Source organism: Ochotona curzoniae, unplaced genomic scaffold, assembly GCF_017591425.1.
Source record: "Ochotona curzoniae isolate NIBS_2020 unplaced genomic scaffold, NIBS_Ocur_1.0 contig_2071, whole genome shotgun sequence".
Taxonomy (NCBI): Eukaryota; Metazoa; Chordata; class Mammalia; order Lagomorpha; family Ochotonidae; genus Ochotona; species Ochotona curzoniae.
Window position 1 is genome coordinate 202,999 of NW_024465314.1, and position 26,829 is coordinate 229,827.

At 46.6% G+C, this 26,829-nt stretch overlaps 1 protein-coding gene across 1 annotated transcript in view; it reads right to left on the reverse strand.

Annotated features, from left to right (window-relative positions):
• LOC121150200 (butyrophilin subfamily 1 member A1-like) overlaps nucleotides 1-26,554 on the reverse strand; it is a 35,481-nt gene extending 8,927 nt beyond the window's left edge. The window contains exons 1-5 of the mRNA XM_040970909.1: nucleotides 26,209-26,554; nucleotides 20,904-21,185; nucleotides 18,825-18,851; nucleotides 7,498-7,524; nucleotides 6,737-7,255 (exon numbers count right to left, since the gene is read on the reverse strand). Of these exons, the coding sequence (XP_040826843.1) occupies nucleotides 6,737-7,255; nucleotides 7,498-7,524; nucleotides 18,825-18,851; nucleotides 20,904-21,185; nucleotides 26,209-26,554 (1,201 nt within the window). The remainder of the gene's footprint in view (nucleotides 1-6,736; nucleotides 7,256-7,497; nucleotides 7,525-18,824; nucleotides 18,852-20,903; nucleotides 21,186-26,208) is intronic.
• Nucleotides 26,555-26,829: the final 275 nt, after the last annotated feature.

Below are 26,829 nucleotides of genomic sequence, written 5' to 3' on the forward strand. Positions count from 1 at the left end.
GGTTGGGGAGCTAAGGGGACAATCCTAGTTGGGTTGAGGTTCCCACCAAGGGTGCATGGCCTGGAATGGGGGCTGCGTTCTGAATGGGAAACAATTGTAGTCTCCCTGGGCACAGGTGAGCACTGGGATTGGATGCACTGAGCCGGGCCAGACTCCAACACCCTCTGGTGTCCTGGAGGACCAGGGTAGATGTGGGATGGACTAGGCAGAGTCTAAACCCCCTACTGAGCCATGTGTGAGCCATATGTGGGCCATATGTGGGTATTGACGAGCCATGGTGGAGCTGAAACATTCTACAGCAAGGACCATCTTGGATTAAAGGCCAGTCAGGAAAAGCCACTGTTCCTGCTAGGACAGGAGGTGAACTGAGTAAGGCTGGCTCATGGACCCACTGGTAAGCATGAAACCTGGCATTGGGAGAGGTTCTGATGGAGGAGCCTGGGCAACTCCTCTGGCAGGACACAGACCCGGCAGGTAAGCACAAGAAACATGATAGGAAACAGCCGAGAAGGGGCCAAGAAAGTTTCCATTCTCATACATTTGGCATGGGTCGGCGGAAGACCAGGCTGAATCTGTACACATCATCCACTGGCAAATCCAAGCACCAGAGCAACTGTGGGTCATGACAGGTTCAGTCGCAACAAAGACTTGTACACAATATGGAATGCCATGTTGAGGCAGCCTTTACCAGAAGTGACCGCAGCCCCCAATTAGAAAGCATGAGAACAAGGGGGCAGTGCCAGCAGGGGAATAAGGGGTGGTTCCTTTGCTGGACAGCTACTCCCGCAGGAGAGCATGGGCTGGGATGGGGGAAGAACAGACTAAGCAGGGCTACAACACCTGTGTGCCTCATGTGGACTAGATCAGGGAAAAGCCAGGCTGGGCTTGTTATTCCTACTGGTGCAAGCATAAATTAGAGTGAGTGAGTGTTGTTTGGGCTTAGCCACAGCATCAGCTGGCAGAAGCTAGCACTGGGGTCTAATTCTGTCAAGTCAAACCATAGAACTACCTGGAGAGTGCGTAATCTGGGGTTGGAAGAGGCCTGGGAGAGAAACAGTGGCCTCCTCCCTCTTGGGTTACCACTTCCACAGGAGGGCATAAAACTAGGACAGCAGCTGGGGTGGAATGGGGTGTGGGACAAACTGGATTACTGCTACACATACTGGCAAACCAGGGGAGGGGGTGGGCCTGGTGGGGGTTATTGCGGGCTGCAGCTCCCACTGGTTTATGCGAGGGCCAAGTATGTGCTGGGCAGAACCAGGCTGGACTGCAACACCCATTGGTTCCAGTGGAAGTCAGGGCTGAAAACAGAACCAACCCAGAAATTGCAAACACCAGCTCATCAGGGCGATGGACTGTGCCAGGCCCTGTACTTGCTAGCACATACAAGAATCTGGTTTGAGCACACCTCAGACAAAGTTTCTTTGGAGATCTTCCTAATCTAAATGCTGGACTCAGAACCCTAACCAAGAAAAGAGAGAAGACAGAACAGGTCAACCAACCATCTCAGCTATATCTTGGCAGCGAAATACAGGGCAAACAGAGACTCTATGATGGACTAAGTCAAATAGTGGATTCTTCAATGGCCTCATAGTGCTTGGAGGGACAAGACTGGCAACGATTCATCACTGTTGTAATTTCAAAACCACTTGAGCAAGAACCTCGGAGCATGCCCTACATCCGGGACCTGGGGAGGGTGGGAAATTGGGTGGGCCTTCTCCCTTAATAACCCCCTTTAAACATGAAGGAAACAAAATGGAAAAAATAATAGTCTTACCCACTTTCCTTTGCCCTTGATACTTTTTACCCTAATTAACTTTCTAAAGATTGTCAAAATATACTAAAAAAAATATTAAAAAAAAAAACCAGGAAAGCATAAGGGCCGATCAAATCAGGCCACTATTCCTGCTCAAATGGAAGGTGGACTAAGTAGGGCTGGCCAAGGAACCAACATTGTGAATGAGATTTGTCATTAGTAGAGGTTTCGATGGAAGAACTTGGCAACTCCTCTATCTAACACAGTACATGCGGGTAGGTACAAGAACCAACAAAGGGAGCTGCCCAGACCAGACCTGGGAATGGTACCTAGCAGCATACATTTGGATTAGATCTGGAGCGAGCCAGGCTAAGGCAATTCAAATCACCCACTGGCAAATCCAAAAACCTGAATGACATATTTGTCAGGCATGTTGGGCCACAATACCAGCCAGCTTTACATTAGGGCCAGGGCCAGGGCTGCCTGGCGTGGGCTGCACTAGGTTATAGTTCACCCAGTGTGAGCTGGAAATTGGGGAGGCATCAGGCTCGGTCAGAATACAGCACCCACTGGCAAATGCTGAGGTGAGGCAGGCCATGCCAGAATGGCCTCAACCAGCACTCAACCAGCACACGTGAGAACCGGGGGGTAGGAAACGAACACAGAAGGGGCACTGTGTGGGGCTCCCCTGTTGCACCACTACTTCAACTAGTAAGCATGAGAGCTGGAATTGGGGGCAGACCAGGCTGGGCAGGACTACAACACCTGTTGGTCTCATGTGAGCTGAATAGGGGAAAAGTCAGGCTAGGCTGACTGTTCCTAATGGTGCATGCACTAGCAAAACTGATGTAGATTGGCTGGGTTTTGCCAAAGTGTTAGCTGGCAGATGCTGATGCTGTCAAGTTAAACTGCAGAACCACCTGGAGTGTGCAAGAACCAAGAGCGAAAGGGGCCCAGTAGGAAAACAGTGGGCATGTCCCTTTTGGGTTGCCACTCCAACTGGAAAGCATGAGAACCCAGGACTGGGGCAGGTATGGCTAGACAAAACAGCAACTTCTGGCAGGTATGCTGGATGGTGAAGCTGGTTGGTGGAACTAGGCTTCAATGCCCATTGACATACATGAGTGCTGATAGGATGTGTGACAGAAGGACCGATCTGCTATACATATTGGCAAGCACAGAAATCAGGGCAGTGGCTGGCCTGGGGGTGTTGTTATTAACTGTCACCCCAACTAGCCTTCAGTTCCACTACCTTACATGGGCAAATGTGTGGTGCGTATGACCGTGCTGGGCAGGAACACCCATTGGGTTTACAGAGAGGGCAAAGCAGGAGAGAGAACTGACCAAACAATTGCAATCCTCACTCTGCATGTAAGCTGATTTGGGCAACAGACAGTGCAGGGCCCAATAATGGCAAGCACACACAAGAATCAGGTCTGGGATCACCTCAGAAGAGGTTTCTTTGGGGATCCCCCAACTGAACCTCTGGACTCAGAACTTCAATCATGAGGAAAACTGTAGAGTTCATGGTCTAACCATGGAGTGTTTATGTTCTGAGCTGGATCTCCTCAGCAGCTTAGATGAAACAAGGGGAAACATGGTCTGTTGCATATGGAGGATAGAGCAGTACATTAGAACCCACAGAGGACACCTGGTAACAGAGCAGAGGTAAGAACAAATTGATCATCTACCCCATCCAAGTGTTGGCAGTGAAAATCTAGGCAAACGAGACTCCAAGGTAGACTATGTCAGCCAGTGGATTCTGGAGAGATTTCATCCAACTTGGAGTAGCAATCCAGCAGCAATACAGAACTGCTAAACTCTCAAAAGAACTTGAGCAGTGCCCTCAGAGAAGGCTCCAAACTGGGGAGGTTATGATAATTGGGAGGCTGGGTGTGGCTTTTCCTCTTATCTCTACCCTTCCTCAAGAAACAGAAAGGAAAAACAAGAATCTGAAAAGAACTGATCTTATCCACTTTCTAGCCCTTGGCCCTAATCAACTATGTAAAACATTAAAATAAATTTAAAAAAAAAGAATGAAATGCATGAGGCAGAGTGACTTCAAGGGACAAGAGGCCAATTCTGGCTCATGGTTATGGAGATTCAAACAGCACGTTCACAAGGGCCCACTCTGTTCCACAGGAGCAGCTCCCATGTCCCACTCTACTCGTAAATCTGCCGAGATTCAGCCATGGGGCTACACCCTCACAGTCTGCCTGTATGAAGACACTTCACAAAGGCCTCACTTATAACACAATGCTTTGGTTAACTTTCAACCACCATTGTGCCTTAATGTGAACATTTGGGGGACTGAATGTCTGCCTCCGGAAGCACAAATTTTGAAACTATGGCAGCCACTCTAACTGCTCACAAGGCCAGAATCAATACTATGATTTGTTCTCCCACTCCCAATCATACCTTCTTACCTTCACCCAGAATGATAATACTCCAGAGATCATTTTTCACTTTTTATTTGGTATTAAGACAAAGCTCTCATTCATACACTGGTTCACTCTCTACATGCATGATGCAACAGCAGCTGGACAAGGCTGAAGCCTGGGAGTTGGAACTCAGTCCAGGTCTCACACATGGGAGACAGGAGCCCAACAATTAAGCCATGTGCTTTAGTTGCATCCAGCCTGAGTCTCTCCCAAAAACGTACATCCAAGACAACTCCTCAGTGCAGCAAAGTTTATTGAGCAGGCAGGTAAACACACAAACTGGCAAGGGTCAGCCGTGCTCTCCTTCAGAAAGTGATCCAGGAAGCAAGTTACAAGGGTCTTTGTAGAATGGATGAGTTAGGAGGCATGGGAATCAGGGTAGTTAGGCAGCCAAGGGAACCAGGATGTGGAAAAGCATACAATACCAGTACCTAGAGCCAAGGGCACTGGCAGGGTGTGTTGCAACTTGGACTTTGGCCCAAAAACCAGGACGCAAGCAAAACATTTTATACAGAAGCATAAACAGCAGGTTAGCAAACGTGTGCAGGCATGAGCCAAAGTAACTCCATTGTGTGACTGGATTCCACACGTTAACAGGCATCAGTCTGAGTGGGAACTGCTAAGAAGTGAGAGAGAGGAATAAAAGTTCCTCCAGGGATGTGAAAAATGTTCTCAACCTCACTGGGATACCAGCCTGAGCAAGGAAATACGGCTGGAGCAAATGAACCTGATACCATGATATGATGTGTGGAACTTCATCAATAAGGAAAACAAGGTCTCATGCTAAGCTTGATATAAGTGGCCCCCTGTCAGTAATGATGACCGTATATCAAACCCAGATCTGACAATGTGATAGAGACAAACACACCTCCTGAAAAGACCTAAGGTAAAGTACTTTTTAATTCTACAGAAATTTTATATGATGTTTTATGTATATATAAACCCCAAGAAAATGTTCCCCTCCTGAGTAGCTGGAGTGTCTAACATTTACTCTTCCAGTAACACTATGATAAAATTGCCCTCTTGTTGTCCATCAGCTTCATGCTTCATCATCAATAGAACAAATTCCATGGATTCCCATCTCAGCTGAATCACTTCCACAGTGTGGATTAGCAGGAAGCTAGAATCACAAGTGGAGGCAGGACCCAAACCCTGAACCACGTGTCCTCTCCTGATCAGAGCTCTTCATGTCACGAAGCAATCACATCTCCATGCTTAAAAATCAGAGTCCTTCACACTCCTGCTGCTTTGGCTTGGCTATGGTGTTCCTGTCATTGAGACAAATGGATCTGGAAGTACTAGGAGCTGATGCGTTTGACCATCATCATGATCAAACTTTCAGCACTTGAGCTTGTAATTGAATATTCTCTCTTCCTTTTCATCTGAGCACTACTCACTGCCTATTCTGATAACAGTTCTCTTCTTCCCTCGGTTACCGTGTTGACACAAAGGGAGAATCCAAACCCTCATCCTCAGATTCCCTGTATTAACATACCACAGTGTGTTCATGGGTCATAGGAATATACTGAGGAGTGGAAAAGCAGCCATGTTTCTTCCATTCCAGAAAGGGAGGTACACAATGTAAACCCTAGATTCCTTCATATTACAATCCATCGTCATTCATTTCCAATGCAATATTTGTATGGCAAACTTTTGTCAACCAGTGAGGCAAATGCTCCCAGAATAGATGTGGGAACACTGTCATTCTCTTAGTCCCTCTGCTCAGACGCAACCTGAATATTTAAAATTCTTTTCTTCTGCAAAAAAACACAGATTTCATGCCCAGTGCAATAGCCTAGCCATTAATGTCCTTATATCGCACACACAGGGATCCCATATGGGTGCTGGTTCTAATCCAGGCAGCCCTGCTTCCCATCCAGCTTCCCATCCAGTGCCCTGATTGTGGTCTGGGAAAGCATTGCCCAAAGTCTTAGGACCCTGTATCGTGTCGGAGACCAGGAAGAGGCTCCAGGTTCCTGGCTTCAGATTGGCTCAGCTCAAACCATTGTGGTCAGTTGGGGAGTGGCTCAGCAGGTGGAAGATCTTCCTCTCTGTTTCTCTTCCTCTGTATATCTGACTTTGCAATAAAAATAAATCTTAAAGAAAAATCTTATATCTCAGCTCCCTTCATGTCAAAAGTGAATTTTAAACCTATTAGACCTGTGAAATAATTTTCATACCAAAAATGACAATTTCATATTATAATATGGCCTATCCTAAACTACTTCAAACAAGAGTCAACATTCATCTTCCTCTGTCTGACACACCAACCCTCACAGCTACAGGAGCAGAAAGACCAGTGACCATCAGGGATTCATCTGAGGGCCATTAGTCACAGGGAGCCTGAAGCAACAGGAGTGTCATACTGAGGAGTCAGAACAGGAAGGACCCTATGGGGAGCATGGAAGTAATGGAGACTCAGCCCCTGGGGGAGCACCCTTAGCATCAGAGCCTGAACTCATCCCCACCCCTTGGGGCCTCACAGTCTCCTCCAAAGAAGGAGAATCACTCACGGTCCCAGGGAGCCCCTCAGACCCACCCAATGGGGAGCAGATGCTCAGGGTCACATCTCCTGAAAGAAGCTTGAAGGATGGGTACAAGGGTCCAGAGAACACAGCTGGGGGGAAGGAGACTATGTGGGACCCATCAGTCATGTTATAGAAGGAGATATCACCCTCACTGTAGTCCAGGAAGATCCCAACCTTGCGGGGCTCCTGCCTGACTGATATAAACCTTGCTTCATTCATAGAAAAGGCAAAATATCGAGATTTCCTACGACCTACAATCCATGATGTCCTACCTGGTGGTGCGCTAATATCAACTGACCTTTCCACATATGACCCAGTAACCCCCACCAACCACCAGCTTCTCATGTCATCCTTGATCTCCACCTCCCAGTAACATCTTCCTGAAGTGATGCCCTCAAGGCCAAACACAGAGCCCGATTTCTTTGAGTTCGTCATATCAGCAAATTTTTTGTTCCTCCAGGTCACAGAGGTCCTTCCTGGAGAAACAGTAACATTGTCCTTGGCAGAGCCTGGATTCAGAATTGCAGACCCTGCAGAGAGAATTCTCAATCAGCCAAGCCATCCCAGCCCTATAACCAGGAGGAAGAACCACAATGCTCTGAGAGTCAGATGTGTCCCAGAATCTAAGAAGCAGACCAAGCGTTCTTCCACATACTCTCCATCCCCCCACTGCTGATGCTGCCAGCATCTACATCACCACAACAAGTGAAGGAGAAGCTAGGGCCATGGGCACCACAGGAGGAGCACCCAGAAAAAACATGAAGGAACTCACAGGCCTGGAACTCTTCTTTCCGCCAATCTGTAAGAGAATACACATTTATATCACCGTCTGCACAAATTGTACATGTCAGTTCAGCACCTGCTCCTCTCAAACAGTGATGTGGGGAGTGAAGGAGAAATGTGCTGGGATACATTCAGCTGATACACAGCTTCCTACACACACACACGCACGCACACACAGAGAGAGAGAGAGAGAGAGAGATGCACGGCATGCAGCAGCCTCCGGTGAAGGCCAAATATAATATAAATCTAACATCCAGGATTGACACACTGGACTCTGCCCTCAACAGATACGCCTTTACAGAAATTTCATTAACAACAGGTGCTACTCAATCTCCTAGCCACAAAAACATACTGAAAGCTAGATATCCCTGGAATATGTAGGGCATGCAAAATTCCAAGCCCTACATTCATTTGCAGAGCACTGTTTAAGTTAAACTTCTAGGTTGCTTCTAACACATTGTGGTGAGGGTACCACAAACTAAGTAGAACAGAGAGGCTGATTCCCAATGCTGTGTACCTACAACTCCTAAAACACATCATATGACAGGAAGAGGAAGCTTTGCAGGTGACATAAAGTTCAAGAATTTGATGTTTTGAGAGCTCATGCATTATCCAATATGCTAAACCTAATCAAATGAACCCTGAAATCATTACCAGTCTGTGTTGCTGAGAAAGTTAAACTGTGATACAAACGGGGTCAGGAAGATGTAAGCAATGCTAGATTTGCACACATAATACTGGGGCCTTGAGTCAAGCCAAGCAAGTCACCTCAGAGGCTGGAAGAGGCAGGAGTCACCGAAAGAATGGAGACCTGCAAGCCATTATCCCACTGAGATTTGTTCAGATTTCTAGCCTAAAGAGCTTCAGTCAACAGATTTGTGTTAGTTTAAAAGTGACCAAGAACAAGCTCATTGTTACGCAGCAAACAGAAACCTCCCACAATCACATGCAGTTGGATGCTATACACAACGTGCAGTAGAACTACCAGGAGAAGGTGTCTGGAGAGAACACAAGGACACTTGCAACCTGCATATGGAAAACTGGACAGCCAAAAGTTCCCACACACTGTGGAGAGAGATGGAAGGGTCAGAGCTGTCCAGAAAACCAGTGGGCAAGGGAAGGTCTGAGAAAGAGGAAGAAAAACTCAACATAGAACATCAATTTCCCATTCAAAGCCAAGTCACCCAGAACATGAACTCCAAAGTCATGCAGTATAGTCAACAACAGTGACCCTAAATGACCAGACCTGTCCTTCCCCTTATCCAGCTGACAACAGGATAGCTGCTTAAGGACCAGCTAAGCCCCACATCTCCAGCATGAGCACCTGAAGGATGAAAGGAGAGCACAGGAAGACTCTCCCACACCTCCCAAGGACACTGCATCTCTTCCCTCTCCATGCTCCTCCTTGGGGAGGAGAAGCGCAGCTACTGACCAAAGCAAAGACTCTACTCATGCTCAGACACTAAGGACTCTACAGTGAGAGAGCATTATCTGCCCAGCCCAGGGGAAGGCAGGCTGCGACGTAAGCACAGCAACAAGATTAGAACTTTGGAGTAAAAAGTAAACTTGTCTTTCTGATGGACAGGCCATGGGTAAGATTATAAATAGTACAAACACTCATATACATTTTTTCAGACAAATTAAGATTTCCATGTGTGTTAATTTGCTTGATGGGAACAAAATCACATGTAATGTGGGCCTGGGTCATGTGATCTCCGGAAGAAAAATAAATGTTTCACTTGCATTCGTTATCAACTAACTGGGAAGTTCTGTGCCATGACTGTCACACCTGACCAAAATAAGAGAAAGAGAAGAAAGAAAAGGAGCTTGAAATAGGATCAGCACTTACCTTTTAAAACCACAAAATGTGAAGTAGTGTTTCATAAACATCATAACACATTTCATTTAATTTTCATAGCAAATTTTTGCCAGAAACTCAAGAGATGGAAACAGCCATAGAACTCCCTGTTCTGCTGATATGTTTCATCCGACTGTGAGCAGAAGCAGAGTGGCAGAACCCAGGAAATCAGGTGCAGGAACAGGGTGGACTTCATGGCTCTGACCTCCACACATCAGGTGCCATTTTGTGTTCTGAGGCAAAGTTTGTGGCAACAATGAAATGTACATGTGCTAAGCCAGAAGAGAACTCACTTTTGCCTCAATGCATCCCACTGGTCCCACTGGGGAAACAATACTGACTCAGCATGCCATGGGTTCCATCAAAAATAGGTCCATGTTGCCCCATAGACCTAATCACCTGCATGTTCTAACAAAAAGAAGAAAGAAAAATCTGTGCAATGTTGACACTGACAACCCTGTGATTCAGGACAGGGGATGTCTCCGTAATCACAGGCACTGCTGAAACCAAGAGCAGAAAACAGGCTGAGCAAGCAATGGTGCAGCCACAGCATGGGATCACAATGGGTGGAGAGTGATGAGCCAGGAGCCAGGGCTAGAGAGACAATGGTGGAAGCACATCATGAGAGCCTGGGACTGAAAGTCTCTGGAAGGAGTGGTATGAGTGATGGCAAACTGAGCATGACCAATAAAGTTGACTATACACCTGTGAACAACACAGCTTAAAAGTGAGCTCATGGCCCATGCCATGGCCTAGCAGCTTAAGTTCTTGCCTTGAACGAATCAGGATCCCATATGGGCACTGGTTCTACTCACAGCTGCCCTGCTTCCCATCTAAATCCCTGCTTGTGGCCTGGGAAGGCAGTCAAGGACTGCCCAAACCCTAGGACCCTGTACCTGCATGTGAGACCTGGAGGAGGTTCCTGGCTCCTGGCTTTGGGTCAGCGAAGTTTCAGTCATTGCGGTCATTACGGGAGTGAATCAGCAGACAGAAGATCTTCCTGTCTGTTTGTCTTCCTCTCTGTATATTTGACTTTGCAATAAAATTAAATAAATCTTTTTTTTTTTAATGTGAGCTACAAGAGGGGAAATTCTGAAGTCAATGGAACTGTGTCATAAAATTAATCAATTTGAAATAAATAAAAAGGAATTTTTTAAAAGCCCCAAAGGGAAGAATCTGGTATCCGATAATAACGACCAAGAGCAAAAAAAAAAAACAGATAGAGGCACAAAGAATAAGAATTTTGGTTCCAACTCCACAAGAAAAAGCAAAAAATCAATGTCAACCTCAGATGTAACAAAGGTGGCATTGAGGAACTGGGAGATACACAATTTTAAAAAATTATTCTACACTTCATTAAAAACAGACACAATACACAAACAAGAATAAAGAATCTAAAGAATACATTACATAAGTAATAGCAACATTAAAACAAAATCAAGCAGAATTTTTAGGAATGAAGAATATAGCAAATAACAATTTAGTAAAAAGCCTTAATAATCCAGTGAGTGAGGAAAAAGAAAGAATGCCAAAATTATAGGATGCCTGTTATTATGATAAAATGCTATAAAACTGGACGATAAGCTGAGTCAAGCTAAGAAAAATATTCCAGAAATTTAGGGACACAAAAGGTTAAACAAATGAGCTATAGGAGTTTCAGAAGAGAAAGAGAAGCTGGATTCAAAACATATTCAATTAAAAAATAATTGAGAATTTCACTAATATTGAGAAAGAATAAAGAAAAAGACCACAGGAGGGGCATAGGACTCCAAATAGAGATAACTGAAAGTAAACATCACCACATCACAATCTCTCTTTTGTTAAACTTAAGGAAAACATAATCTCTCTTTTATTGAACTTAAGGAAAACATATTTAAATATGTAGTTGAGGGCATGATGGCTCAGTAGCTAAATTCCTCCCTTGCACGCACAGGAATCCCATGCAGACAGATCCCACTCAGTTTGTGTGTCTGCTCCACACCCCATCCAACTCCTTGCTTGTGGCCTGGAAAAGTAATAGAGGACAGGCCAATGCCTTGGGACCCTGCAACCTGAGTGGCACACCTGGAAGAAGTTCTAGAACCTTGGTTCAGATCAGCACAACTCCAAACACTGCAGCCACTGGGGAAGCGAACAAGTCGATCGAAGATCTTTAACTGCCTCTCATTCTCTCTGTAAATCTGACTTTTTAATAATAATAAAATAGATCTTTTTTTAAATGCACATAAAAGTCTATTAATTTATAGAGAAATCACAATCAGACTCACAACTGACAGAGGAAACTCTATAGGCCACAAGAGAATGGAGTGACATATTCCATACCCCAGGAGGAAAAAATGCCAGCCCAGAACAACTTACCCAGTAGAGCTTTCCTTGACTTTGACAATGGAAAAAAAGACTTCCACAACAAACAAAATATTAAAGATTTTACCTCTACCAGACCTGGCCTAGAAATGTCACCAAAAGATGTCCCACTGACAGAGAAAAGGCATGCCACCTATCAACACCAAAGGCAAACATGGTGAACGTCCCAAAAATGACAAAAGAAGACTAAGTCAATAAAAACCTAGTGCCAAAATAACAAAACCAAATCACTACCTATTCATATTAACCCTGAAGGCAAATGATTAAACTCATCAAACATCATAGATTGGCACACTGAATCAAAAAACAACTCATCTAATTATCATCTATAATAAACACATCTCACCAACAAGGTTAAGCAGAAACTGAAAGGGAAAGGGAAAAAAAGGATATTCCAGGCAAATGAAAAAGAAAAATGAGCTGGTATAACCATTCTAATATCACATAATATAGACTTTGATATGAAAAGTATTTTTAAAAGGTAAAGAAGGACATGTAATACTTCAGGGATCCATCCAGCAAGAAGAAATAATCATAATAAATATATATGCACCAAACTCCAATGCACCTATCTACATGAAACAAATATTAATGCATTTAAAGGGAAAAATAGACTCCACTATAATAATAGTGGGGGACCTTAATACCACACTAACCTCAATTACAGATATACAAGACAGAAACTCAGCAAGAAACAACAGGACCCACCCAGACAATAGAACAAATGGACCTAATTCACACCTTCACAATCTTTCATCCTACAGATGCAGAATATACTTTTCTTCAATACTACATAGAACCTTCTCCAGAAACACACTTACTAAAAGTAACAAAACAAACTTCACAAATCTTAAAAAATTCAAACATCCCATGCACCGTCTCAGACCATCATGGAGTAAAACTGGAGGCTAACAAGTCAAAATACCCCAGAAGATATGCAAATACTTGGAGACTGAACAATATGCTATCAAAACTATGGGACACAATCAAAGCAGTGTTAGGAGGAAAGCCCATTTCAATCAACACTCATGTCAAAAAATGAGAGAAGCACAAAGTAAACAGGATAACCATACATTTTAAGAAATGATAAAACAACAGCAAAAATATTCAAGATTAGTACGAAAAAAGGAATGATCAAACTAAGGGAAAAACTAAACCAAATGGAGAACAAAACCCCAATACATAAGATCAATACATCAAGGAGATTTTTTTTATAAAAACAACAAAATAGGGCCCGGCTCGGTGGCACAAGTGGTTAACGTCCTCGCCTTGCATGCCCGGGATCCCATATGGGCGCCAGTTCTATCCCGGCAGCCCCGCTTCCCTTCCAGCTCCCTGCCTGTGGCCCGGGAAAGCAGTCGAGGACGGCCCAAAGCTTTGGGAACCTGCACCCACGTGGGAAACCCGGAATTGGCTCCCGGCTTCAGATCGGCATAGCATCGGCCCGTTGCGCTCACTTGGGGAGTGAATCATCGGACGGAAGATCTTTCTCTCTGTCTCTCCTCTCTGTATATCCATCTTTCCAATAAAAAAATAGTAATAATAATAAAAATAAATCTTTTAAAAAAATAAAAATAAAAATAAACAACAAAATATATTACACATTAGCCCAACTAATCAGTGCAATATCCAAAAAACATCACACGGAATGGGGAAAGAATGGAAGCTTTTCCGCTAAGACCTACAACTTCGGGCCCGGCGCGGTGGCGCAAGTGGTTAAAGGTCCTCGCCTTGCATGCCCGGGATCCCATATGGGTGCCGGTTCTAATCCCGGCAGCCCCGCTTCCCTTCCAGCTCCCTGCTTGTGGCCTGGGAAAGCAGTCGAGGACGGCCCAAAGCTTTGGGACCCTGCACCCGCGTGGGAGACCCGGAAGAGGCTCCTGGCTTCGGATCAGCATAGTATCGGCCCGTTGCGCTCACTTGGGGAGTGAATCATCGGACGGAAGATCTTCCTCTCTGTCTCTCCTCTTTGTATATCCGCCTTTCCAATGAAAAAATAATAAAAATAAATCTTTAAAAAAAAAAAAAGACCTACAACTTCACAAGGATGTCCACTTTCACTTTCACCATTGCTATTAAACATAGTATTGGGAAATCCTAGCTAGAGCTAATAGACAAAAGGAAACTAAAGCAATACAAATCAGAACTGAGAACTTAAAGTTATCACTGCTCACAGATGACATGATTCTATATACAAGAGGACCAAAAGACCCAATCAAGAGAATACTGGAACTCATAAGTAGTTAAGAATACAAAATTAATGAACATAAATTGATTGCCTTAAAATACACAAATAACTCCATGGCAGAGAAAGAACTTGTAAATAGAGTTTCCTATAAAATAGCAGAGAAGGCCCACATACCAGTCCTCACCAAAGCTATGGATGGGGCCCTGTTTGGCAGGGTTAGGTACCATTACCCGACTGGGTGGTGTAGTGGTAGAGTGGTCAAATTTGGGAAGGTCAAGACACTATCCAACATGTGAAAGAACTTGGTCTGGGGGTAGATCTGTGGGGTTGTGTGGGCCCAACCCTTTGGAAATACAAGTTCCCCTGGTTAGCTCGCAAACTGGGATTGCAATGCACTAAGCTAGATATGACCGTGCCACCTGCCATCACTCACGAGTAAGGGAACCCACAACAGTCAGGGCAGGTCAAGGCAGCAGCACCCAAATGTACATCCTAAAACAGGATGTGGGGTGGGCAAGGCTACAACTGGAAGAGGACAGAATGGGCCGGGCCGAACAAACCTTAACTCACAAGAAACAACAGAAATAAGGCTGAAGCACAGCTCATACCAAGTAGGCCCTGTACCTACTGGTCCACATCAGCCAGAGACGCTAAGCCACAGTGTATAAGACAGATTAGGGACAGGTGAGGGGCTGTGCCAAGCTGAGTCAGAGTAACCACTGGCATGCACATGATCTAAGCTTGGGAATAGACCCGGTTGGGGAGCTAAGGGGACAACCCTAGTTGGGTTGAGGTTCCCACCAAGGAGCACATGGGCTGGAATGGGGGCTGCATTCTGATCAGGAAACAGTTGTAGTCTCCCTGGGCACAAATGTGGACTGTGAATGGATGCACTAACCTGGGCCAGACTCCAACACCCTCTGGTGTCCTGGAGGACCAGGGTAGATGTGGGATGGACTAGGCAGAGTCTCAACACCTACTGAGCCATGTGTGAGCCATATGTCGGTATTGACAAACCATGGCTGGGCTGAAACATCCTACAGCAAGGACCAATTTGGGTTGAAGACCAGTCAGGAAAAGCCACTGTTCCTGCTAGGACAGGAGGTGAACTGAGTAGGGCTGGCTCATGGACCCACTGGTAAGCGTGAAAATCTGGCATTGGGAGAGGTTCTGATGGAGGAGCCTGGGCAACTCCTCTGGCAGGACACAGTCCCTGCAGGTAAGTGCAAGAAATATGATAGGAAACAGCCCAGAACAGGCCATGGAAATTATCCCACTGGTATACATTTGGCATAGTTTGGGGAAAGACCAGGCTGACTCCGTACACATCAACCACTGGCAAATCCAAGCACCAGAACAGAGTGGGGGTCGAGCCAGGTTCAGTTGCGATAAAAACCAGTCCACAATACGGAATGCCAAAGTGAGGTTGCCTGTACCAGATGTGACTGCAGCACCCAAACAGCACATGTGAAAACCAGAGGGAGGAGGGAAAGTGGACAGGGAAATGTGGCTCCCCTGCTGGACAACTACTTCCACTGGAAAGCATGAGTCGGGATGGAGACAGATCAGACTAGGCAGGGCTACAACACCTGTGAGCTAGATAGCAGGGCCTCATGTGAGCTAGATAAGGGAAGGGCCAGGGTGGGCTGACTGTTCCGACTGGTGCAAGCAAAAATTAAGAGTGGGTGAGGGATGGTTGGGCTTTATCACAGCATCAGCTGGCAGATGCTGGCACTGGGAGCTAATTCCGTCAAGTCAAATGCCAGAACCACCTGGAGAGTGCATAATCTGGGAGTGGGAGTGGCCTGGGAGGGAGATAGTGCTCACCTCCCTCGAGGTTACCACACCCACTGGACAGCATGAAAACCAGGACAGGGGCAGGGATGGCTAGACAGTGTTGCAGGGTGCAAGCAAGATCACACCAGACATGTCTAAGGCTTATTAAAGAGTCTTTATTAACCAAGCTTGGTGACAATAGAGCACAATGGCAAATCACAAGTCCATACAGCAAGCTAACCAATTATAATCCCAAAAGGAACAAATGGACATTAAGTCCATCCATTAAGCTGAAAACCTATGTCCCAGCTTCCCCAGCAATATAGGTTACCCTAAGAGACATGCAACGAATAACCAGGACACACTCACAAAGACCCTGGACACACTTACAAAGGTGCAGGCATTGACCTTTCCCTGACTTCTCTGCCCACATTCCACTACTGCTAGGCCTCACCTCTCCTGGAACTCCTGAGAGCACACAAAACAGAAACAACATTATTACAACCATTATTCTATCTAAGCAGTACACAAGGACCATGCTCAGGGGATCACCTGTCCTGGGTCAGCCAAGAGTCGAGGTGCTAGCGTAATGTAAGCAGCTGGCCAGAAAGAAAGAGAAAGAGAGAGAGAGAGAGAGAGAGCCCCTGCTTCCTGGGCTTTTTAAAGGGGCTTGTGAGGGGAGTGGTTACACAACAATGCAATACCACCCCCTCTCAGTTGATAGGTATTTGCTCCTGCCCACCTGTGACTCACCTAAGTGTTGTGAGTTAAGAAGTTAATTGGTGCTCATTGGGAGGGGCAGGAACAGGAACTGGGCTTGTAGCTGAAAATGCCTAGACTAATTGGACTTGTCTGTATCCAAAATCTTGGCTAAATTAGGATGTGGGGGAAGTGGATGAGGATGGAATTATTCCATTGCTGTTAGGACCCACCTTCAGGACAGAGGTTGAGGAGCACAGCCAAATTTCATTTGCCCACTATCTCTGGCTGCACCACATAACAACAGTAAGGCACCTGCCAGTAGGTGTGTGGGCTGGATAGTAGGTTGGTTGGGTTGAACTAGGCTTCAATGCCCATTGACATGTACGAGAGCTAAATGGGATGTGGAACAGACTGCACAGGCCTGCGGTACATACTGGCAAGCATGGGAACCAGGGCAGGGGGCAGAACTGGTAGGAGTTATGGGAAGTCACTCCAGTTAGGCTGCAGCTCCTACTGGTTTGCATGAGTACCGAGTATGAAGTGGGTAGGATCGAGCTGGACTACAACAACTGTTGGTTCATGAGGAAGACAGGGCTGGAAACAGAACTGACCCAGCAATAGCAACGACCAGCATGTGCTTAAAGTGGTTGGCGCAACCAACAGTGTACAACCCTGTACTAGCAAACTCCCACAAGAATCAGATCTGGGATCATCTCAAATGAAGTTTCTTTGGAGATTCCTCCGACTGAACTGCTGAGCTCAGAACCCCACAAAAAAAAAGACTATGTCAACCAGTGGACTCTGAATAGGTTTCATTGCAATTGGAATGGCAAGATTGGCAGAAATCCAGAACTGTTGAACTATCAAAACTCCTTGAGAGGGAACCTCAGAGCATGCTTCACGTTGGGGATCTGGGAAGGGTGTGAGGCTCGGTGGATCTTTTCACTTTGTTTCTCCCCTGACCCCAGATACAGGGAAAAAATGACAATATTAGTGGGAAAACAATGCTATTATCCACTTTCATCCTGTAGCTCTTGACGCTTTCTAATCTAATCAAATAAGTAAGATTATTTAAAAAAAAAAAAAACAACCTACAGGGAGAAACCATTAAAAAAATTTTTTTAAAAAGCACCTATTTGTGGACAGGTACTTGCCCTCATAGCTCACAATAAAGTCACAGGGTAACAGGACACATTCCAAATCTGAGTGCTTGGGTTTGATGACCAGATCCAACTCCAACTCCCAATTACATCTTCTTGTCAGTGAACACCATGGGAGGGAACAAGTGACAGATCAAGTAAATGGATCCCTGACACCCATATTGAGACCAAGAATGAGCTGCACACTCGTAGATTTGATCCCAGCACAGCCCTGACACTACCCTGGCCACTGCAGACATTCAAGGAATGGAACAATAAATAAGTAAGAGTGTGTGTCCCTTCTCACTTTCTCTTCCTCCCAAACAAGTATTATTTTCATTCACAGGGGCCAGTACTCAACCTAATGGTTAAGACACTCACTACTGCCACTGAAATGTTTGGTTCAGTTCCCAACTCCAACACATGACTCCTACTTGTGTTGACTAAAGACACTCTTGAGAGGCAGCACTGAGCAGGGGAGATGCTGACATCACATGGGAGACCTGAAGGAGTGCCCAACCAGCAGCTTTGATCTGGCCAAGCACTGGCTGTTGATGGCAGATGGGGAGAAAACTAGCCATGGAATCTCTTGTCTTTCTCCTTCTCTGCCTCTCATTCTCACTCTCCCCATCTCCCTATCGAGCAATACTCAGAATGATGCAATAATTTCAGATGTTTCATACACACCAACACAGAAATCCATCCACTAATATCCTGGAGGGTTTCCAGGATTAGGAACATGTACTCAGAGTAACTCATTCCTCAGCAACCAAGGATGTGTTGAGGAAGACACACAGCTTGGACAGTGGTCAGAGCACATAACAAAGAGAACAGCGTCCCAGAGGACCAGGAAGACATGGGGGGCGGGGGGAAATTAGTACTTACAGTGTAGGTATTTGGGGATAAGAAGGTCATAGAACTAACAACCCTCTTACTGACATCTGAGATCCAAACAGCTGGGTGTGGTTTCCAGCGTCTTCTAGAGTCCAGCAATTCTTGATCTGAACAGGGTCACCCTGCTACTCTCTAACCATGGTCACCACCCCAATGAGAAATACCAGCTGAACAAGGTCCTGCAGAGGGTGGCCCTAACAGTGACCTTCAGGAGAGGGAGAGCCCAAAATGGAAGAAGAGCTGTGCTCCTAAGGAGGAGTCCCTGCTTGGGGGCCACAACATGGACAGGGAAAGCAGGGATGTCCCTCCCATGCTGGGGAAATCCACACACAGAGGAGGGGAAAGGCAGGGCAGGGCAGAGGGAGGGGAGGCAGAGGAACCATCAGCTCACTTACCAGCATACAGCTGCGCCTTCCTCCAGGCTGAAAGGAAACACACCTGTGAGACTACAGCCACCACCTGCTCAGCCCCCACCTGCCCTCTGTGCTGAGGGGAGAGACAGCAGGAGGAGGGGGGCTGCAGAGGAGTGGCCTCCTGTAGGTTAAGACATCCAGCAGAGGACTGTGGGAAGTTCCTGGGCCACACATCGGGAAGCCTGCTCTGACCCACTGCTGTGGGACTTTTACTATAAAATTCGCTGCCTGAGCCTCAGGACACAGAGACTCCTGTGTCATGTGTCCCTCGGTGTTCCTTGTCAGATAGAAGAGTACATCACCAAATATTTAGTGAAAATTATAATTGACTCTATATGTATGACAATTAGTTATTGTGTATCATTTCTAGAAAGTAAAAATTGGAATAATTAAAACCAAAAAAGTAAAATGAATTTCCAGTGTGGTATATCAGGCTAAGCCATCACCCACAGCATGACATTTCAATATGGGTTCAAATTCAAACCTCAGCAGAGCCACTTCTGATCCAGATCCCTGCTACTCCAACTTGGAAGGCAGAAAAGAAAGGCCAAAGTACTTGGGCCCCTGCAACCACATAGGAGATCAGGAAGAAGCTCCTGGTCCCTGGCTTTAGCATCAACCAGAACTGGCTATTGTGGCTATCGGGGAAGTGAACTAGCAAGTGGAAAACTTCTGTCTTCACATGTGAAATTCACATCCCCAAGTAAAAATTAGAAAAATATGAAGTAAATCTTAAACATGTATAAACATAAATATGGAGACAGACAGAGAGAGAGAGAGAGAGAGAGGGAGGGAGAGAGGGAGGGAGAGAGGGAGGGAGGAAGGGAGGGAAAGAGGGAGACACCAGACACCAATAGTCTCACAAAAATTCATAACCTCCATGACTCGCTAGAACTGGTCAGCAGCCCTGTCCTCTACCCATCCATTCACACCTGCACCTGTGCAGAACAGGACTAATTGCCTCACCCTGCTGACACATTGAGAAGGAAGCAGGTCACACTCCCAAGCCCAGTGTGACATTTACTCATATCCCACCTCCCATAAAACCTAGAACACCTGCTTTGGGATTCCTGATGCACACACAAGCTTGGTACATTGCAGGCTAAGACAGTAGCAATACTCATGTGAGGGACACATGTCAGAGTTGGAATAAAACTCAGGTGGCAGGACGAAATCCTTGGCCTAGGTTTGCACCCTGGGCTTAGAGCAGAGATGAGAAACAGTTGCATGGATGGTAAAACACACTGATCCAGGATTAGCCAACCACCAATGCCCCTGCTGCCCCCCCAAGAAGGGGTCCATATCTCTGTGCCAGGACAAAAACAAGGAGAGGGGACAGCCAGGCAGGGCTGGGACAGGAAACCACAAATCATTTGCAAAGTCACTCACCAGCCCGGAATGCTGCCTTCCTCCGACCTGAAAAGCACCACACAGGGAACAGGTGAGCTGACAGCCACAGGATTCTCTCCAGCAAACACAGAGCTCAGGAGAGAGAGCAGAGCTTACCGAGTTCTGCCTGGAGCTCATCTGAAAGAGAGTGGAAACACCATGAACTCCACATCAGGAAGAGGAGAGACCATGTGCTGAAGACCCCACAGGAAAGCCCTCTGCTCTGTGCTATACACAGCTCTCACTCCAGACCCACCACACCTCATACCCTGGATGTCCTCTGAGAGCTGCCCCATGGACTCCAGTCATGTCAGGCTGTCCCCTCTATGCACCAACTGCCACCCCTGCCCTTCTGAAACCTTCCTCCCTACCTCCAGACTTCAGCACCTCCTCCTTTGCCTGCTGGTCTTCCTCCTTAGCCCGGCACAGATCCTTCTGTCTCTGCCTTTCCCGCACCTTTGCAGAATGCTCTCTCTTGGTGACCCAGCCAGCTCCAACAAGTAGCAGCCCCAGCACAGTCAGGCTCACAGCGAAAGCTGCCTTCCAGGAAAAGGCCTGAGGAAAGAAGGGCTCTGTGCCCAGGAGATACAGTTAGGGGAGGACCCAAGCCCAACCAGCACACCCAGGGACACCACCTCTCCAACCATGCTGGGAAAGACAGATAGCACTGACCTGGGATGGGAATGGCCATGACCTTCTCCTGACCCAGGATGGGATTGAGGATGGAGCAGGTCACATCCCCTGCAGAGCTGTCTCTCACCACCAGAGCAGCCTCCACGCTGAACAGACCTGCTGCATCTTGGGTGTGGGCCTCAGAGAACTCCAGGAACTTCTTTCCACGGACATCTCTCCACTGCACCTGGGGCTTCGGGAACCACCCTGAAGCCTTGCACACCACACGAACTCCATCCGTCTCTGGCCCTTCGATGTGCACTTGTGGGGCAGAGCCCAGGCCTGCAGGAGGAGAGCTGAGGAGGTCTTTGGGAACCATAGGGAACCCACAGTTTCAGCAAGGTTCTAGTGTTGACCAACTTCAGGTAGAGTCATGCATGCTGCATTCTGGAGACCCCATAAGAAGAGCATGCCCTGAAGGAGGCCAAGAGCCCTGGGACCTTTAGGAGGAACAAGCTGAGGGGGCATTTATGACTCAGGGTCCTACATAACAGAAGCTATTGGGTCCCAGGACTCTTCCTTGATGCTCTACCCTTCTCACCTCACTGCCTTTGACATCTGCTTCTACACATACTGCCTCTCTGGAAATCACTTGCAAAACCACACCAATCAACAACTCTGTCTCCCCAGCTCCCTTCCTTATATCCATGTATCTGTGTGTTATCTCAACCAATTGCCTTACAAACATTTGAAACTCAAATGTTGAGCACTGAATTCACAATTTTGACATCCTAGAGATCAATTGATCATAAAGTACCTCTTAAACTTTATCCTTCTTTATACTGAGCTAGTTCTTTGCCATGTGCTTTGTAATTGATTAACACTCAGAAATTCATCATGTGACTCAATTTGACCAATGAAAAACTGAATAATGTGGCTTAAGCACAGGCTGGGAATGTTCTTGTGTTATTGGTTTACTCTCAGCCATTTCCACAAGAACAAAGTGCCTGGGGTAGGCCCTGGAGGACAGGACTGTTGGGATGTCACTGGTCACCCAGGCGCTCTGGTTGAGGATGCCCTAGGAGAGCCAACAGTCATCTGACCAACAGAAACGTGAGCACACTCAGCTTATGGTCTCACAGTGACCTCTTCAGCTGATGGAAAGGACAAACAGCAATTAGAATAAGATTTCATTTTCCCTGTTGTAAATAAGATGAGAAATTCCCTCATCTTCTTTTTTTCTGCAACTGTTTACTTTAGATCACCTCTCCTTGTATTGAATATGACGTTATCATTTTACAAACTAGAGAGACCGGGTCTCAGTACGGGGCGTCTCATGCCTGGAGTCTAGACAACAGCCAAAACATGCACATGGTGAGCTGTCCCTGGTAGACATACGCCATTTGGCACCAGGCTCTGCCTGATGGTCGCCCAGCATGGACCTCTGGGGTTTTGGTTGTTTGAATCGTTGCTAAGATAACTCCAGGTTGAACTCACTGTGGTTCTAGGATGTGAATCAATCCTAAAGACAGTAACTCTTCCTTTGTAGAACTTGTAATCACTGAACAACACTGACCACCAAATACCAGTCATGCAAAAGCTATTGCTCGGGGCTTGTCCAGTAGAATTATATCCTGTCCTGACATAATATTGGATCAGGAGAAGGGTCACATTAAGCAGACCATTACATTAACTAGCACTCGAGAAACAAATCTGGGGGTAGATTCTGTGGGGGATGTGTCGGCCACACCCTGTGGAAATTCTAGTCCCACTGGTTAGCTCAAGAGTTGGGGTGGTGATGGACTAACCTAGGTGTGACCAAGGAGCCTGCCATCAATCACAGGTAAGGAATCCACAACAGTCTGGACTGGTCAAGGCAGCAGCACCCAAATGTGCATCAAGAATAGGGTGTGAGGTGGGCCGTGCTGCAATGATCACCAGCTCATACAAGGCCAAATGGAAGGCCAGACTGTGTCGGGAACTAGCCTAAACCCAATGGCATGTATGAGGACTGGATTGCAGAGTGGATTAAGTGGAGGAAGCGGGAAACTCCCCTGGCAACTCCCACTGGTGAACATGTGGTCCAGACCTGGGGGTCAGATGAGCTGGTCCAAGTAGCTCCAACAGCTGGGTAATGTGTGAATTAGTAATGGAATAGGGTGGACCAGGCAGGACTGGGCAAACCTCAGCCCAAAGGAAACTAGAGACCAGGACGGAGCACATGTCATGCTGAGCTAAGCTTCTGTACCTACTGGTCCACATCAGCCAGAGACGCTAAGCCACAGTGTATAAGACAGATTCGGGACAGGTGAGGGGCTGTGCCAAGCTGAGTCAGAGTAACCACTGGCATGCACATGATCTATGGCTGGGAGCAGGCGCGGCTAGGGAGCTAAGGGGACAACCCTAGTTGGGTTGAGGTTCCCACCAAGGAGCACATGGGCTGGAATGGGGGCTGCATTCTGATCAGGAAACAGTTGTAGTCTCCCTGGGCACAAATGTGGACTGTGAATGGATGCACTAACCTGGGCCAGACTCCAACACCCTCTGGTGTCCTGGAGGACCAGGGTAGATGTGGGATGGACTAGGCAGAGTCTCAACACCTACTGAGCCATGTGTGAGCCATATGTCGGTATTGACAAACCATGGCTGGGCTGAAACATCCTACAGCAAGGACCTTAATACCCACCATTAAACATGAAGGAAACAAAATGGAAAAAATACTAGTCTTATCCACATTCATGTAGCGCTTGAACCTTTTTGCCCTAAGTAACTATGTAATGATTGTCAAAAATATAATAAAAATTTTTTTAAAAATCATACTAGACAGGCCTTTTGATGGCTAAATGACCCAGGAATGTCTTTCACTGCCCAGGAGACAGCAGGCTGAAATGGCACAATCAAAGGATTCAACTCTCCTCTCCCTCTTTCTGTGCAAGCATCAGGGCCTCACCATGTGGAGTAACCACTTTCTAATATAAACTAGAAGAAGTAGAGATTTCCTCCAGATAAAAGCAACTAACCATTAAAATTACCAGGTAAATTGTAAGTGAATTACATGTGAAATTCAGTGCTTCAAGCCTTGTTATTGGAGGATTAATCTGAGTGCTAGGTTCGAGTTCCCACTGTGTCCAATCCAGCTCCCTCCTGATGAGCACATTCTAAGCCATTCATTCAACAATTGATACTTCTGACTGCTCTGGACCCATGCATAAGGCCCTCATTGCTTCAGAAACAGAAACAAGATAGCCTGATAAGAGCCACTAAGGGCCCAGCAGCCTGTGGCCGCATCAGTGGCTACAATCATTTTATTTATCACAGATTTGATGGCATTGCAAGTTTTCATTAAGCTTTAGTGCTAGGGTATCCCTGTCAGCCAGGAACCGGGGACCCAGCACATTCACCCACAGGAGGTAAAGGGGCCAAACTCCAGACAGACCTGGCGTAGAGGAACAGGCAGCTGAGCATCTACATGATGGCTCTCAGTGGGTTCCATCTGGGACCAGGCAGAGGCTCACATCACCACACATCAAGGACACATACTCAGAGAAGGTCACTGGTCCTTGTGAGATCACAGAGTGCTGACTGGCAATGAATTCCGCCAGACTGAAGCTCAGGACCCTCCAGGCCCAAAATGAGACAGAAAAGGAAAAGAAAACCAAGGTCACAAGACAAAAACCAGAGTTTGCACCCAGCATGACGGGCTGCTACACTCCAGGGTCTCTCTATTCCTTTAATATATCTGTTTCTTCCCTCTCATGCCCAATTTGCCCTTGGGTGCCACTGTGTCAAAGACCCAGTGGAAAAAATGAAAATGTAACGTCTTTAAAGGTATGGAATGCATATTGGACCTGCTTGTCTACAACAAAAAGAAAGCTTTCTTTCTGTCTTCACAAGCAGTGAAGTTCAGTTCCTATATCGTGCAATGTGTTCAGGTGTGATTCTCAGCAAAGTGTTGTCTTCCTCTAGTACCTCTGCTGGCAGGATATTTCCTGGAAACAACGATAATTTTGATATCACTTCCACAACCGGAACAACAATGTGTGAGTTACACAAATGAGATTAGCCAAGCCCAACTCTGGTTAGTTTAAATCCCTCAGTGCCTATATTTAATTCTGCAATATTCCACTGAGATTTCCTGGCTGTTCCTTACACAGTATTATCGTGGGAATCTTCCTTGACACATAATCACCAATATTCCCACCACAAAGAACAAGCAGCCAAGGTAAACCCTCACAGTCCCTGCAGTCCCCACCTCCCCCTCTGAACTCTCTGTCTACAGTGAACTCATGAATTAGATCAGGCTATTAAACATCCCCCATGGCTGACACCTGCTCTAGCAGCACATGCTGCTGCCTGAGGTCACACACTGATCCTCTCCACCCCAGACTGCCCTCCATGGCCCCTCACTCACTTTCCATTCCACATCCTCACACCCACCAAAGAGAATCCTTCACCACTGCTGTCCAAATTTCCCTATTCTTCATCCACAATCCCAGCACAGCACACACAGCTGAAGCCATCTGATATCTGTCTCACATTCAAAACCCCTTCCCTCTGCCTCTAGCTCAAACCCCACAATCTGCTCCACAGGACCCACACACACTGTCACAAGGATTCTTGGGACTACTGTGGAGGGCTATGGTCATGTGTCTTACAATTGCCATCCTTCTCACATTCAATCCACAGAGGATCCAGGGATTTTTACCGCAGTGCCTGTGTATAAGTAGAAGTGCCTCTGCCAAATGATCTTTTTCCCTGGTCAGTGGGCACTGCTACTCCAGGAATATCTAGCTCCTTGTTGCAGTATTGTCCTTGCACATTGTCACATTGCCATCCCCCATCATCCCTTCTACCCACACAACACAATGGCCTCCCTGTATGCCCAGAGCATGCTAGACATCTCCTGTACCAAAGATTTCACACTGCATACCTCCCTACTTTGAAGCTTGTTCTGCCCCCCTCACCCAAATATCCAATTAGAGAGCCACTTCCTTTGAGTCATGCTGAGATCAACACTGAGGCCTCATCTGAACCCACAGGATGCCCTCGCTCCACTGCCCACAGCCAGATTCCCTCCACTTGATGTTCCTGGTCAGTTATTACATTCTAACATCATCAAACTACTCATTTATTTTCCTTGCTTCTGTCTCAGCCTCTGGATCATAAACTACACAGGGTCCTTGGTATCCAAAACAAAGCATGGCACAACCTAGGATCTTCTCAAACAAAGTTTATATTTAGAGAGTGTATCAGTGAATGAATGAGCTGCCTTTCCCTCATATGCGAAATGAGATGCTGAATTACATGAGTTTCCTCCCAAATCCAGTATTACCAAGGCTTCTAGAATACAAATCAAGTTACCAACCTGCCACCTGAAGGTCTAAAATGGCCACTTTAGAGAGTCTTCCTTGCTTGAAGAGGCAAGTGTACTTGCCATTGTCTGAAACCTGTATGTTCTGGATGTACACAGCAGCCTCACCCCGAGAGAGGAAATCCCTCACCAGTGAGGTCCGCCCTGCATACTGGGGCAGCTGCTCCTTGTCCAGCTCCTGACCATTCTGATAGACGAGCACTGCTTCTGTGAATGTGGAACGGAACCACCACAGTTCCATGTCTTCTGCATTCATGGGTGGCCACAGGGAGCAGGGCAGAATGGCATCACCACCCAACACTGCCACTATGGGCTTGGAGGGACCAATCACCTGGAACATAGCTGTGGACAGAGACACAGGACTGAGAACACTGGGAGCCACAGGCTGAGCCCATAAAGATCCTTGAACGCTTGAAAACATCCCTCACACTCCCCTGATGGTCAGTGTCTCTTCTTAAATGAGAAAGGACAATCAGGGTGGGGAGCGCCATCCTCTTTCCAAAATTGAGCCACACACCTCACTCCATCCTGGCACAGAGCACCAAGGACTCCTCCCACCCCAGGGAGATCGGGAGGAAAGATGGGAACACACTCACCTGCAGAGCCCCATGTGGG